Genomic DNA, 16,859 nt, shown 5'->3' with positions numbered 1-16,859 from the left:
GTTTGGTGCTTTGATGTAAATGTTTGAATAATCCAACCAAAGACACCTCACTATGAAATGTCCTGCATGAGCCTCAGACTCAGCTTACAGTCTTTACTTGTTCATTCTGCATCATATATTGATTACATATATTGTCCCTCTGTGCTCTGTGCTGTACAGTAAGGTTGGAAGTCATCCACACAAAACCTTGAAGTACTTCATTACTCTGTAGTTCCAGCAAATTGTTCTAATAAAAGTCAAAGTGCAGCTTGTCTTTACTTTGGTTTACTTGGTTTATTCATCAGTCTGTTGGTCCTAAAACTTCAGTAAACGTCTTCTTCAGTTTCTCTCAAACAGCTGAAAGTAGCTGCTTCTTACTTTTAGCTACAAATCAGGAACCAAGAGACTGAAACCAGCACAAATTCAGTTTGTCAAACTTACAACGTGTGAATAAGTGAAGATGAATCCGTTTAAAACAGCTTTCCTTCTTCTTCTTCACTTACATCAAAACACAACTTTACCTTCCTGCTTAGTTTGCAGCGAGCTGCCTGCACAGCGTTAACACACTGAAGGTCAAAGTTCATTTCAGCATGACAGAAAGGAAAAGTCCAGAAACAACAACCCTCACAGTGGACACGGTTAAAGTCTGTTGATTTAAAAAAAAAAAATTTAGGGGGCCTAGAACTGAGCCCTGTGGGACACCCCACAAGAGAATAGCAGAGGACGACACATGGTCACAGAGACAGACACAAAAAGTTCACAGAGTCAAGTTCTTCTCTTTCAAGGCTCTATTTTTCACCAGAGCTACAGTATCCAGAGTCGTACGTAGTGAAGAGTCAAAGTTATTAACAAGATAATCGACCTCTGTTGGAGTAGCATTCAGATAGCTGCTCTGCTCTATGAGCATTGAAGATGATAACAGTGGGTGGATTATATTCTTAAACTTAATTACAGCACTTTCACAAAGACATCTACTGTGATAAAGTCTGCTCTCCACTAGGGATGGGTACCGGTAATAAACGGTAGTAACCAGACCGAAAAGCAGCGCACATTTCGGTGCTTTATTTTCCTGAGATGTCATACACTTCAGATTCTAGCCAATCATTTTACGTTTCCGAGGATAGTAGGCGGGCCCAGGTACGTACGTTCTTTTAGAGCATGTTATTACATTAATGCATGTAAGGTGAACTAGCAAACACCGTCGTAGTTACATGCGGCTGTCTTCTTGTTTGATGGCAGATACTCCCTTCACCCTTCTGGTTAAAAAGGCTAAAATGACAAAAAGAAAAAGTGGAAAACAGTTAAACATGAGAGTTTTTTGGACAAAGTGTGTGTTCTCCATTCTTTAAGCACCGGCACTGTTTCAAAATTACCGATTTGGCACCGGTATCGGATAAAACCTAAACGATACCCATCCCTACTCTCCACTGCTGTGTAATCAATGATTGTAAATGTAAATGTTATCAGGAAATAATCAGACAGGAGACGGTTTTCAGGAAACACTGTTAAATGTTCAGTTTCTATGCCATATGTTAAAACAAGATCTAGAGTGTGATTAAAGTGGTGGGTGGGTTCTTTTACATTTTGAGAGAAGCCAATTGAGTCTAACAACAGATTAAATGCCATGTTGAGGCTGTCATTTTTAGCATCTACATGGATGTTAAAATCACCCACAATAATTATTTTATCCGAGCTCAGAACTAAATTAGATATAAAGTCTGAGAAATCAGACAGAAACTCTGTGTAAGGCCCAGGTGGACGATAGATGATAACAAGTAAGACTGGTTTCTGAGTTTCACAGCTGGGGTGGACGAGGCTAAGCATCAGGCTTTCAAATGAATTAAAAGTCTTACACTTTCTTATTCTTATATTTTTTATTACAGAAAAAATAGAAACAAACAAGTGAAATTTTTATTTTTAAATGGGGAAAAAAAGAGTAAACAGAATAACTTTTTAAAAGAAAGAACACAATCTTCAAATATACGATGCTTTACAATCCATCATTATTATCAGTAAACGCCCACACAATGGAAGACATTTCAGGATTACAAGAAGAATTTGAGTCTTACAGCAAATATTTCACTGATTCATCCACAGACAGTTTCATCATGTGGACTGAACCTTTTACCGTAAAGTTCAAACTTAAAATCTAGAATATAATTAAAGCATCTTATCCACAGAACTTTTCAAATTAAGAGCTTACATGTAAATGCAAGAAAATACTGAAACACAACATTTTCCAGATTTCTGCCCTAAATTTCCCACAGAAAAAGTTTCTCTATTTTCAAACAAAGTTTCACTGCAAATGAATATTTAAGGCACAATAAAACAATAAATGTATTTACACAGACAGACTGTAGTTTTTGTAATCATCTAGAAGTTCACTCAATTTGGCCAAAAACTCATAAAAGCCATAATAAAAAAGGAGATAATCAGTTTATGCCACGCCCCCATTACAATGATCACACCAGAGTATCTAAAATCATGTAACTCTCATGAGCACCTGAGGTCTGGCTGTTTGTAAAGGTCTGATTCATTAAGCCAACTTACAGTGAAAGGGTTAAAGCACCAACCTTCACATTACATTTATGCTTTGTTTAGTATCCAACCATTTTATTTTATGTATTCACTTCTAAATATTATGATTTTAATTATATTTCTCCTACATAAAAACATTATATGCATTAACAGACGTCACTCTAAAACATTTTCTTCCACCTGCCTGGAGATGTTTCCTGCAGAGGCAGCAGGTGTGACTGCTGAGCTCCGCCCACTTTATCAGATGCAGACTTTAGCGTCTGCTTTGTGTCCAATCGTATGAAACTATTCTCACAGGTGCATAAACCAGTGACAATGTTTCAAATATCTTTACAAACATGTTTTCAGATTTATGATTTACTCTAAAAGTTTTAAACTTATCAAAACTGACTCATAAATTTTGCTGTCATGAAGGTTCAGATTGAGGAAGCATGAACACTTTTAAAACCCATTTCATGGAAAGCTAAAGAACCACATTATACCTCAGATGTTTAATCTGTAAAGTGTAAAATAAACTATTTATATTTATCATTATTATTTTTAATTATTGTAGCCTGTATGCCAATAATCTAGTTCATGCGAGCCGTGAAACTTGATGTAGCTGAAGATTCAGGACGACTCCTGGGCCTGACCTTGTTTGTCAGAATCAGCTGCAGAGAGGAGCAACAGTATTATTTTACATGTAGAGTAACAGCAGGTTCTCAGTGAGGGATGCACCAACTTAAACTCTTATGTGTAATCACACTGAACTTTTTTAACTTTAAATCAGTTAAATATAACAAAGACTTCAACAATAGAAACCTACTGATATTTATTAGAAAATGTAAAAGTCCAAAAAAAAAAATAAATTAAAAAGTCATCACATTCATTTGACCTCATCTCATTTCACTTTAACCCTTTAAGACCTGCCATAGAACCAAGTCCGCCAGAGCTTATATTATATGTTTACATGCTGTGGAGCCATTTTTGGGAGCATTTCAAGTTGCTATACATCAATACAACCATTATAGCCTGAATTTTAATAATATGTCTGCATTAAGTGCATAGTAATTACATAAATTGCAAAAAAGTGCAATAAACTACAAAAGAATTGAAAATCGTTTTTGTTTTTTAACATATATTTCTAGTTAGAGAAATTTAAGAGGCTTATCCCTCAAAACTGTAAATACAAAAAAGTTGCACAAAATCGTTTCCCACCACAGGAAATTTATTTTGAGTGTCTTCATAGTTTTATTTTTGAAATACACCAATTTTTATACACTGCAGGAAAAACGAAAATAAATATTATAATGCAAGTTTGCAAAAAAGCAGCATATGCATCAAAATAAACTATTTCCAGCAGTGCAATATGAGTCCTAAGCATCCCAGAAACAACACAGAAAGTCATAAAGTCACTTCCGGTCTCGGGCAGGTCATGGCGGACATGCAAAAGTTCACGCTGACGTCTATTCCAAAGTAGGAAGTGTTACAAACAGCTGATCGGATCGGCAAAGCTGTTCCTGGAATATTATGTTTTTGTTGCTGCAAGTGCTTTTTATGCAGTTTTTGCAAAGCTATATGTGGAAGGAAACTGTGACCGAGGACAAGCTGATGGCATAAGATGTAAGTACAACTCCTCCGGTTTCATATGCAAAAACAATTATTGCGCTAGCTCACGTGGTTGCAGAGCTACCGGGATTTAAAAATAGTTACGCAAAACAGAGCGTGCCCACTCTGACCGGCTTTAAAGGGTTAATCGGTCTTTACAGCTCACGGCTCTTATTTACACTCACACTAGTGTCTTCTTTCAAATAAAGTCTCTAAAGTTTGAAAGGGAACATAACGAGAGAAACTGAAAGGGGAACATCGTCGTCACCTGAGCTTTATACTGACAGCAGCTGAGTGTGAACAAAGTTTGCGATACAATAAAAACTAGCTGTGGCTACAATGTAGCTGCCATCACCAGTGTGTGAATGTGTGTGTGAGTGGATGTGTAAAGTGCTTTGGGGTCCTTAGGGACTAGTAAAGCTATACAAATACAGACCATTTACCATTTCTCCTGTGTTAAACTGTACATCTGTGAAGTGCATCAGAGATACTTACAAGAGACACCAGAGTCAGCGTTGCTGGAGTTAGACAATTTGTCAAGGGACTCTGTGAAGGAGGAAAAAAGTAATCAGCTGCAACATGAGCTTGAAATGTATCAGTCAATACCACAGTACAGAATAATGTGACTCATATTATACAACACAGAGCAGCATGTTAGCTGAGGGAGACTTACTGTCACTGTCTGTGAGATGTTTCTTTTCCTCATCCTTCCCATCTTTAGCATCAGCCTTCTTATCTACATTAACTGCTACACTTCCTGTAAAGACAACATACATTGTGAGCTACATGAAGCAAAACAACAAACTTTAGCAACACACTGATGTGATGCTGGTGATGGTTCTGATGTGACGGTCGTTCCTTTCTCTGTTTACTGCAGTTTCCCACAGGCTAAGGTGATAAGTGGTGCTGTCATGTAGTTAAGAGTGGGAGAGTATAGACCGGGTTATATTTGCAGTCATAATTTAAAGATAAACGTGGGAATTCCCCAGTGTTCTTGAACACCTCACATCAAAGGAACGTGGAGGAAAGACTGCAGGAAAGGAGTCGACGTTCCTAAAAACATTTTTTGTTCCAATTCAGAAAGTAAAAAACATCCACGTCCCACAATTTTTATTCACCATTATCAATAAAAAGTTATCAAAGTTTCATTTTAATGCAACAATGGCTCTCATAGAAATTTGTTTCACTGGTCCTCTACATCCCACTCTGTGCCCCACAGATGGAGAACGACTGCCCTGATATAACAGAGGCACTGTTACACATAAAACACACACAGGATATTAAGACCCATCTTCTACAATCTATTGGGTCTTAAAATAAACTTATGTGTGTCCGAGGAAGGAGAAGGAAACACGTACCACTGCTGGAAGCTGCAGGCACAGGACCACCTACACACACACACACACACACACACAGAAAATATTAATATTAACTTCAACAAACTATTTTGTATAAATCTTTGTAGGGTGGGAGGGGCACCTACCATTCAGAGGTACACCTACACCTATCAGAGGTGTGCTTGCAACGCCATTGCCAACTACACACACACACACACAGGTTAGTTCTGTTGTTTCTTTTATTTATAAACTGCAGGTTAAAATCAGCTTTAAGGTTTTCAGCTGCTGCTGTATAAACATTATTACCACATAAACACTTTAAATAACAAACTCCAGAGCAGAGAAATAAAGTGCTTACCTGACACAGGAGCATAAATAGTCTTTATTCCAGCTGATAAATACAAATTATAGAAAGACAAAATGACACGTTTTTATTCAGTCAGCGCTTCATGTTCGATTTCTTTCTGTGTTCTTATAAAAAGTCATTTTCACACAAAAGTTAAAGAGCAGTGACTCCACAGAGAAACACTGAAAGTCAAAAGTACGTCTGAGTTTTTCTTCTGTTTGTTTCATAAAGAGAAACTGAGCAGCGCTGTCACAGAGAGGAACCTCTGTCCTCTGCACACACCTGACAGCAGCCATGTTTCACCTGTCAGGCTCATCCAGATATTAGGAGCTTTATACTGAACACAGGTAACCATGAGCCTTGCTGCTCTAACCTTTCTCCTCATGCTTCAAGTTTCTGTCTCCTCCACTCTGTTTGCCTGTTCAGCTCCTCTGTGCTACACTGAACAAATACTAATCTGTTAAAGGATCGGCTCAGACTGACTCGAGTCTCTGAGCATCAAACTTCATAAGAGAAAAATAAAGATGTTACCTTGGTTGTTGTTGGCTCCACGTCTGCGTCCTGTAAACAGACGTAACACAGACTGTCAGTGATCATGGATGAACTCAGTGGTTTGTTCTGCATGTGTGAAGCAGCTCAACTCTGATGTCATCATCAGACCTCAGCAGCATGTTCATTAACATGCAGTGTGAATGAATCACATGCTGAAGTGTAATCCTACAGTTTACTGTGATCCAGACTGACTGTTGTTGAAGAGTTTCACAGTTCTACATGCAGATGTGTCTGAGTGGAGACGGTGGAGGAAACGAGCTGCACACTATCAGCAAACATCAATCGTTTCTGTTCTGCACAGAAAAACTACATTTATGTCCCAGAGGGGTCAAAGTTATTGGATCAGAAGCTGCAGACAGGAAAGTCTGACATCATGTCACATGACTGTGACCTTTGACCCCCTCATGGAGTCCTAATAAAATAATAAGTGAAGTGTTTGAAGGCTGAAAGACCGGAGCAGCTGATATTCAACATTTCTTACATTCATTTCAATGATTTTCTTCATGTGTTTCAAATGTGATGATCAGTAACAGATCTCCATGTTATCACTGTCTGAGACCAGGACAGTTTCATTTTTACAGGATACAAAGACAAACATTTTAACTCCAACAACAATAATTACACACAACAGCACACTGGACTTACTAAGATAGAAGATCAGACCCACAACTACAGCAACAACAACTACCACGAGCGCGACTACGCCACCGATCAGAGCTCCAGGTCCTGGGTCAGGTTCATGTCCTGGATGGTCACCGATGTCTGAAACACAGACACAAGTTTCAGGTTGAGGTCACTGTCAGTTACTTGCTGCTGTTTGTTACTGAGATGTAGATTTGAAGCCACAGTCATGATGGAGTCAGTGATCTGACAGCAGTGATGTGGAGCAACAACAGGTGGAGCAGAGCAGGAGGTCAGTGAGAGGGGACGGCACTGAAACAGAAACTGTTCATATCTGGAACTATTCAGTGATGCTCTGGAGGAGATCGCTCCTCTGCTTCTTCAGGGCTGCAGAGCTGGGCTACATGTGACATGCTAGCTTAGTTCTAGATGGACTGACATGGATCTGACCTCAGGACTGTGATCAGGACAGTAATGATGCAGATCTGCTGGACACAGAGGAGCTCCAGGCTCTGACTGAAGAAACAAAGTTATGATCAACAACAGAGACAATAAAACGTTTCTTACCCCAAGTCTTCACTTCATTCACACTGGTCGCCTCGTGAACGACTTCACAGCTGAACTTTGACACGTCAGACTTCAAAATCTCCACGTGGTCTCGTCTCTGGAAGGTCTCATCGTTATTTGGAAGAACTCCTGAGCTCGTCAGGCCGTCGTCTGCAGTCAGAACACGTCCGTTCCTTCTGATCCTCACGATGATGTCTTTGGGGTAGAAGCCTGTGGCGAGGCAGGTCAGGATGAGGTTTGACTCCACTTTGGCCTTCTTTGCAAACACAAACACCTCAGGTGGAGCTGGAAGCAGGAAATGGGAAACTGTGTCACTACATGTGATACTGTAACACTGATTAACTCAGTGTGGTTCGACTCTGGCAGATGGAGTCAGCTGGTACCTTCAGTACTTTGTTACAGTAAGACTTTCCACGATGCAGTGAATATCGTGCATACAAACAGACGGTGGGGCTCACTGCCTTTGTAACAGCAGTTGTTAAACACGTGGTGTTAATAATAATGAAGGCTGTGCTCTATTTAGTTAACACCTGGGTTTACTGACTGCTTCATGTCCAAATGGCTGCCGTTTGGCTGATCAGGCTCTATTGTCTCAGAACTACACTTTATAATTTATACTTTAATTATACTCAGTTATGATTCGACTGGAACGGCAGAGTCTGAAGTTCCACTTAAGACTTTAAAAGTTTAATCTTTTCCAGACGGTGCTGAGTGGATGTGCACGTGAGGACGTAAGTGTTTGACACTTTAGTCATTTGGATTTAATTTGTGAATATTATTAAACCTATTGCCAGTCTTGGCAGCCGGGGATCAGTCCGCCAGGGCCTCCACTCCTGGCTGCCGCCCAACTCTTTACTCGGGTAAAGAGAGGGGCTGAGCTGTCAACTGATCACCACCTGGTGGTGAGTTGGATCAGGTGGCGGGGGAGGACGCTGGGCAGACCTGGTGCACCTAAACGCATAGTGAGGGTGTGCTGGGAACGTCTAGCAGAGGCCCCAGTCCGCGAGATCTTCAACGCACACCTCCGGCAGAGCTTCATCAGCATTCTGAGGGAGACTGAGGACATTGAGTCTGAATGGACCATGTTCAGCGTCTCCATTGCCGAAGCTGCTGCATTAAGCTGCGGCCGCAAGGTGGTTGGTGCCTGCCGTGGTGGTAACCCCCGAACCAAATGGTGGACACCAGAGGTGAAGGGAGCCACCAGGCTGAAGAAGGAGTCCTATCGGGCTTGGTTAGCCTGTGGGACTCCGGAGGCAGCCGACAGGTATCGACAGGCCAAGCGGAATGCGGCTCGGGCAGTGGCTGAAGCAAAAACTCGGGAGTGGGAGGAGTTCGGAGAGGCCATGGAAAAAGACTTTCGGACTGCCTCGAAGAGATTCTGGCAAACCGTCAGGCGTCTCAGGAGGGGAAAGCGGTGCTCTACCTGCACTGTGTATAGTGCTGGCAGAGCGCTGCTGACGTCGACTGAGAAAATTGTCAGGCGGTGGAAGGAATACTTCGAGGACCTCCTTAATCCCACTGACACGTCTTCCGAGGAGGAAGCAGAGTCTGGGGATGAGGGGAATGACCCGCCAATTTCCGGGGGCGAGGTCACTGAGGCAGTTAAACAACTCCTTGGTGGCAGAGCCCCTGGTGTTGATGAGGTCCGCCCCGAGTTCCTGAAGGCTCTGGACGTTGTAGGGCTGTCCTGGTTGACACGCCTCTGCAATGTTGCGTGGAGATCAGGGGCAGTACCCGTGGACTGGCAGACCGGGGTGGTGGTCCCCATCTTTAAGAAGGGGGACCGGAGGTTGTGTTCCAACTACAGGGGGATCACACTCCTCAGCCTCCCTGGGAAAGTCTATGCCAGGGTGCTGGAAAGGAGAGTTAGTCCGCTAGTCGAACCTCGGATACAGGAGGAATAATGCGGTTTTCGTCCTGGTCGCGGAACACTGGACCAGCTCTTCATCCTCTCGAGGATACTTGAGGGTGGATGGGAGTTTGCCCAACCAGTCTACATGTGTTTTGTGGAGTTGGAGAAGGTATTCGACCGTGTCCCTCGGGGTGTCCTGTGGGAGGTGTTGCGGGAGTATGGGGTGTCTGGCCCATTGCTACGGGCCATTCGATCCCTATACAACCGTTGCAAGAGCTTGGTTCGCATTGCCGGCAATAAGTCGGACTCGTTCCCGGTGGGTGATGGGCTCCGCCAGGGCTGCCCTTTGTCACCGGTTCTGTTCATAATTTTTATGGACAGGATTTCTAGGCGCAGCCAAGTGGTGGAGGGCTTTCGCTTTGGTGGCCTCAGAATCTCATCTCTGATCTTTGTGGATGATGTGGTTCTGTTGGCTTCATCAGGTGGGGGCCTCCAGCTCGCACTGGAGCGGTTCGCAGCCGAGTGTGAAGCAGCGGGAATGAGGATCAGCACCTCCAAATCTGAGGCCATGGTTCTCAGCCGGAAAAGGGTGGAGTGCCCACTCCGGGTCGGGGATGAGTTCCTGCCCCAAGTGGAGGAGTTCAAGTATCTCGGGGTCTTGTTCACGAGTGATGGGAGAAGGGAGCCGGAGATCGACAGACGGATTGGGGCTGCAGCTGCAGTAATGCAGACGCTGCACCGGTCCGTCGTGGTGAAGAGGGAGCTGAGTGTAAAAGCGAAGCTCTCAATTTACCGGTCGATCTACGTCCCTACCCTCACCTATGGCCACGAGCTGTGGGTAGTTACCTCCGAAGGGTGGCTGGCCTCTCCCTTAGAGATAGGGTGAGAAGTTCGGCCATCCGGGAGGGGCTCAGAGTAGAGCCGCTGCTGCTCCACATCGAAAGGAGCCAGCTGAGGTGGTTCGGGCATCTGACAAGGATGCCCCCTGGGCGCCTCCTGGGTGAGGTGTTCCAGGCATGTCCCAATGGGAGGAGGCCCCGGGGCAGACCCAGGACACGCTGGAGAGATTATATCTCTCGGCTGGCCTGGGAACGCCTTGGTGTTCCCCCGGATAAGCTGGAGGAGGTGGCTGGGGAGAGGGAGGTCTGGGCCTCTTTGCTTAGGCTGCTGCCCCCGCGACCCGGCCCGGATAAAGCGGATGAAGATGGATGGATGGAATATTATTAAACCATAACAATATTCAACACTTTCTGTAAGGCTTGACACGTGTGGACTAATAATACTAATATTTATGTCATACATACATTTCTTTTTGAGCTGCTTCTGTCCATAATTCACAAACTTGCTCAGCCAATCGATGCACTCGTTCTCCAGGTATCCCTTGGTGTACTCTTTCAGCACCTGGACGCCGTCCCACTTCCTCTTGGTGGGTTCTGCCTCGGGAGTCGGAGCGACCCAGACTCCGTTTTTATCATCGAAGGACAGGAAGTCGTTTCCATCGTAGTTGTACATGTCCATGCCTCGGACAAACCTGAGCGTGCCGTCAGGATTCGTTTCAGCCTCACAGCCGTGCATCCACTGAAGAACGTGAGGGGCTGAAGGAACAACAGTGACAGAAATGAAGAAGATATCAGAAGAACAGAGATTCAGAGAGGACACCATGATGTGTGGGTCAGGATTACTCAATCATTCACACTGAGAATCAACTTACTGCTTGAGTCATTCTGCCTCATTCGCTCCATCAGGATGCCGATGTTGACCTTGAACCACTGCTGCTTGCTCTTGCGGGACTGTGTGCCTTTATCCCAGTAATCAGCAGGTAAACGCTCTCTCATCCACTCCTGTTTGGGAACTTTTTTCTGATGCTCGCTGTCAAAGTAGTCAATCATCCTGTCGTCCAGCAAACCCATGGCTGTGAACTCGTGGATGCCCGGGAGGCTGACAGGTTTGGAGAGCGCCGTGTAGATGTAATGGAGGGAGTGAGTGTCTGAAAGTCACACAGGTGGGAAAACACACAATATTAATTTATTTGTGTATGACAGCTGAGAAGCAGCAGCAGACCAGACACGTGCATTGAAGTTGTTTTCCTGACAATTAAAATTAAAGTAAAAACAGCAGCTTACTGACGATCTGTAACATTCAGTCAGAGGCTGTGTCCCAATCCAGCGACCGCACGCTCCGGAGTACACATTTTGAGACCTATTACGTCACAGCGACGCGACGACGGCTGTCCCAATTCGAAGTGTACTTCAAATGCATACTCCAAATGCGCAGTTTATTTCCCCAAATATCAAGGGTGGTCCGGTGCACGCTTCATGGTCGCATATATCCCACAATTCATAGCGCGGTGGTGGGTGTGGATAATTTTGCCGCAAAATACGGCAGAAGGGAGCGGCCGGACTGTCAAAAGTAAGTACTGAATATTATCTCACTTATTTATGTGCAAATGTTTAATAACGAAGAACATTAAAACATTACTGTTGGCCACATGTCGGCAAAGTTATGTGACATTAGTGATGTTTGTACTATCTTGGTTTTAAAGCCTTTACTTCAAAATATATACGCCGTTCAATAGTTGACGAGATCGCGGATACAAGCGGCGGAAATGAGCTTCCTCTGAAGGGTGGCTGGCCTCTCCCTTAGAGATAGGGTGAGAAGTTCGGCCATCCGGGAGGGACTCAGAGTAGAGCCGCTGCTGCTCCACATCGAAAGGAGCCAGCTGAGGTGGTTCGGACATCTGACAAGGATGCCCCCTGGGCGCCTCCTGGGTGAGGTGTTCCAGGCATGTCCCACCGGGAGGAGTTCAATAGTTGACTTTAATCTTACAGAGAATCTGATGATTTTGTGGATAATTAAAGTCAGTCATTTATCCACAAACACAACAAGCTGAAAGTCAGTGATGCTGCTCGGTTTGCAGTCCTGAACATCACGGCACAAGCAGGATTCACTGCACTGTTAATGTTAGCTATGTTATATTGCTGCCTCTGTTCGGTGGTGTCGAGCCAAACGGACTTTAACGTGTGTTTGAACGAGCTGACGGTTCACTCGTTACGCTGAGAGAAAGATGCTTTAATCACAGCAGTCACACATGTGTCCACTGTACCATCTGGAACTCTTCTTGTTCAGCACTCGTAATAACACGAACACTAAATCCTCCTGTTTGTAGCAGTGTATACACCTGAGACTGTCACCTGTGTGTCTGTCCTGCACTCTCTCTCTGTTTCTTTCTCTCTGATTGTGGAATAAAAGTATGAACATGTGTTTATAAGTTACACTTGTGTTTGAATCCTGCAGCTTATCACACATTTGATTTCCATGTGTGACGACTGCAAGTGTCCAGAGTGAGGACAGACTGAGGGACCCACTGCTGCACATCATCTGTGAGGCTTTGCACCCCTGATGATCCACCAGGACAAACTCAGCAGTGTGTGAGGAAGAGGAGGAGGAGTATTTTGGATTAGTAGCACTGCTGTGTTTGTTGCATCATATTGCTGTAATTGTTTATATGCTTTATATATTCTGAGGTAAGTTGATCTATAGTGTTACATCATATTCTATAAGGATGTTATGTGTTTGTAGACTTTGTGCCCAGTTTGACCCATTTAGCAGAAGTCAGCCTGTTTAAGGCTCTGATATCTATTCTGTGTGACTTACAGCAGTTATGACATGGTCTGATTTTCTCACCCAATAAAGGAATATTTCAAAATTCCAAATTAGCCAAATTTAGTAATGCCAACATATTAAACGAACAATATTTGTCTCTTATATATGATACATCTATATATGCACTGTCACAGATACTTGTCTTTGAGTGAAGATTTAAGGTGATAGGAAATATGAATAACTGCAACTTGAATCTTTGACCCAGAGTTCAAGTTCACTGCTGTTATATATATATATCACAATAATCTGACAATAACTATAATATTGGCCATATTATATTTACATTACACAGTGAGATGATTTAGTTTCATGAACAACATTAGCTAATTGTTATTTACTAACTAATCTTAAATAACTGTTCAGTACAGAAATGAAGCCCAACAATCATGTTTTACAGTCCTGTGGTCTCAGCCTCAGATACTCAACTAATCACAGTGATGTCATGACAAAAATGAACTAACAACAAAACATTTTTCTCCTTCAGTTCTGTCAAACAAAGCTGTAACGTTTCTCGCGGTTAGTATCATGGTTGCTAGGCAACCTGAACAGCGCGACGTAGGCTAGACTGTCCCATTTCACAAGCCTCTCACTTCCGCACTTCTCGTACTTGTAGTACGCACCGTACGTAGTACGGCGAAGCGTGCGGTCGCTAATTGCGACACAGCCTGAGTTCAAACTAAAGCTGAAGCTGTTTCTGTTCTCGGCTGTATGCAGACGTCAGTGCACCTGATCTACAAACCTGACTGATGTTTAAAGGCAGAGCAAAACACTTCCTCCTCTCGCTCGGTCTTCTGTTAGCTCACGTTTACAAACACTTACGCTTCTTTACGAGTTTAGGTACAAACGTGTTTTAGTTTTTAACACAACTGTGGTCGGCATGAAGCTGGACACTCTGGTGATGGTGGCAGAGAAGAGGAGAAAGAAAGTGCTGGACATCCTCTGCATATGGTCATAAACAACCAGAGGAGTCTGTTCAGTAACAGGCTGCTCCTCTCAAAGTCTCGGACCAACAAACTCCTCGCTGGAGGGGAAACAGGAGGACAAAGGAGGGCGGGAACAACGAAGTGTTTTTTCACTGTGCAATATTTGTTATATTCAACTGTGCAACAATCACTGTGCAATAGACTCACAAAAGTTGAAATGTCAATGGACTGTGGCGGTCTAGAGCTCATCAATGAGATGTGTGACATCTACACTCAGCCCAGAGTTTTAAATAAAATGGTGCCTGGTTATTCAAACAAACTCCTCAACATGTATGACCCAAAGAGCGCTGAGATCATCTAGATGCTCTTAGCACAACCAAGGTTGAAGCACAGAGGAGATCGGGCCTTTGCAGCAGCAGCAGCCAGACTCTGGAATAATCTGCCACAGGAGATTCGTACTTCAGTCTATTTAATCTTTTCAATCGCATCTTCAAACTCACTTTTTTACTTTGGCTTTTAATTCGAGTTCAGTATGAGCACCATCAGGCCTGTTTTATGTTTTTACTGTTAATTCACTGTCGTCTTATTTATCTGTATTCGTTTCTCTATTGTTTTCTCTTGTTTTTAACCGATTGTGAAGCACTTTGGTCGACTGTTGTTTTTTTAAATGTGCTATAGAAATAAATTTTGAATTGAATTGACTATATTTCACTAGTATTCCCCTTTATCCCCATTATATGCTCTGTATTTACATATGTGTATACATGTATATATGCTATATTTATGCTTATTTTCATGCTCTCTCACTCCCCTTGTTTTGGTATTCCAACTCTGTAACGTGCAACTTCTGTCGGTGCTACTGGAAACTGAATTAGTCGGAGGAACCCACCCGAGGGATTAATAAAGTTTAATCTAATCTAATAAAGCTAGATAATTCTCTGCTGAAATGTTCTATATGAAAACACTGTTCATCCAGTTGTTAAAGAAAATAGAGACAGCTCTGACAACAACGATGATTCCAGAACAAGCACACGAGTCCAGTCTGGATGTTTAAGCTAACCGGTGACAGTCACAGAACATTATGTCAGGTTATATTAATGAACTAAACCTGAAGAAAACTGACAGAAAATCTTACAAAACTATTGAAAATATTTTAAAAATTAAAGATATTATTCTTAGTCTCTCTGTTTGGTTACTGCAGAGCTTTGGTCCACTCACAGCAGAATGTGTGTGCCACCATCAGTCAGCTGCAGGTACTGCAGTCTGTTTATATCTTCTTACGTCACACAATCAATGCTCCTATTATTATTATTAATAACACCCACAATAACATCAAAACCAATAAAAACTCTAAGAAAATATGTTTCAACTTTAAAAACTAAACTGAATTTAAAACTTATCAAAATAATGAACAAATGAAACTAGAATAACAGCGAGACGAGAGAGAAACTATCAGTATTATTGTCACATTTTCTTACTAAATGTAAAAAATAAATAAATGTAATAAAATGAATCATCACTTGTTACAATAATTAAACAGTTTTCCTCAGCACGAGCTGTTCTCCTGGTAAAGAGATCATCGTAACATTCCTGTGTGAACACCAAAAACGTCACCTCACAGACCTCAAACAACATCAGCACAGCAATAATTAGTTTCATTTAAAAGTTATACCTTTGATTTCAGCTCTGATCAGCAGCTCTGAACGCAAACCCACAGAGACACGAGTGACGTGTTTCTGTCAGCGTGGGAAAAAAACCCTGCAGTGTCTCAGGTGCGTTCACTGAATGTGGGGAAAATGTTATTAATTCAATAAAAGATTTAGTTTTCAAATCTCACACCTGTCTCAGGTAAGCAGGAAAACAAGTTGTTTACAGTAAACTCTGAGATGCTTCTGACTGTTCGTCACGTCACAGATATGATAATAATGTGATCAGTCCGGCTCAGCAGCATCAGCTCACAGCGACACACCTGTTCTTACCCGTTTACTCAGGACATGATTTACAACCGCTAACACGAAGTCCACTGCTATAAACCAGAGGACTCTAACCTGTATTATCGCACTGGTTAATACACACACACACACACACACACACTCCCACAGACACACACACACACTCCCACAGACACACACACACACTCACACACACTCACACAGACACACACACAGTTTACAGCCGTGATCTTCAGTCAGCTTTGAAGTTTTCAGGTTTTGAACTCAACACTTTATACGAAACGGTCTGATCTTAAAACAGAGCCAAGAATTTAAATGAAAAGATTAAATCAATAAAATGTTCAGTATTTGTGTCTGTAAGTGTTTCTCTTCGGGCCTCAGCAGACCCGCGGCAGCAGCTGAACTTGAGAAACACCTGGGAGGATTAAAGCGCTTTCTTCGTTCCCACTTTCACACACCTGGTGTACAGAGTCACGCCACGGCACAAAAAACACCCCAAAAAACAGTTTTTGCAGATTAATTAAACTAAAATCGTCGTCTGAACTTTTGTTTTTCAGCGACGTCACAGTCCGTTTTTACTTTCGGTTTGGACCCGCTCCGTTAGCGTCGGTAAAAAAGCGCAAACTCACCGCAGTATACGGTCAGCGCCGTCCCCAGGAGGACGAACACCGCGAACAGGTTCATCGTGACTCCGAATCACAGCCTCTGCTCGGTAAAAATCTCAGATTTATCCGCTTTTCGGTCGGAGGCGTCCTCCCCGCGTCCTTCCTGAAGTGATCGGGTCTATTTCCTGACTCTGTCTGCTCACTGCTGCATTCAGGGCCGCTCGTAAACAACAGACGCCTTCAAGTCACGCCCACCTGCTGGCCTCGATAGCGTTTACGTAACTGACAAAGGTGAGAGAGCAGGTAGAACCAACGGAGCTCAAACTGTCCCACAAAC

At 43.0% G+C, this 16,859-nt stretch overlaps 1 protein-coding gene across 1 annotated transcript; it reads right to left on the bottom strand.

The window, feature by feature from the left end:
• Positions 1–7,050: 7,050 nt before the first annotated feature.
• Positions 7,051–16,859, bottom strand: LOC102777723 (class I histocompatibility antigen, F10 alpha chain-like). The gene is made up of 5 exons (XM_087835456.1): positions 16,547–16,859; positions 11,091–11,366; positions 10,684–10,974; positions 7,478–7,812; positions 7,051–7,101 (listed from the first exon to the last, which is right to left on the bottom strand). The coding sequence occupies exons 1-5, from the start codon at positions 16,599–16,601 to the stop codon at positions 7,051–7,053; spliced, it is 1,008 nt and encodes a 335-aa protein (XP_087691582.1). The 5' UTR covers positions 16,602–16,859.

The sequence above is a fragment of the Neolamprologus brichardi genome, chromosome 22, assembly GCF_056152115.1.
Source record: "Neolamprologus brichardi isolate AB-2024 chromosome 22, ASM5615211v1, whole genome shotgun sequence".
NCBI classification, from domain to species: domain Eukaryota; kingdom Metazoa; phylum Chordata; class Actinopteri; order Cichliformes; family Cichlidae; genus Neolamprologus; species Neolamprologus brichardi.
Note: the sequence above shows the minus strand (reverse complement) of the source record. Positions and strands in the feature narration are given on the sequence as shown.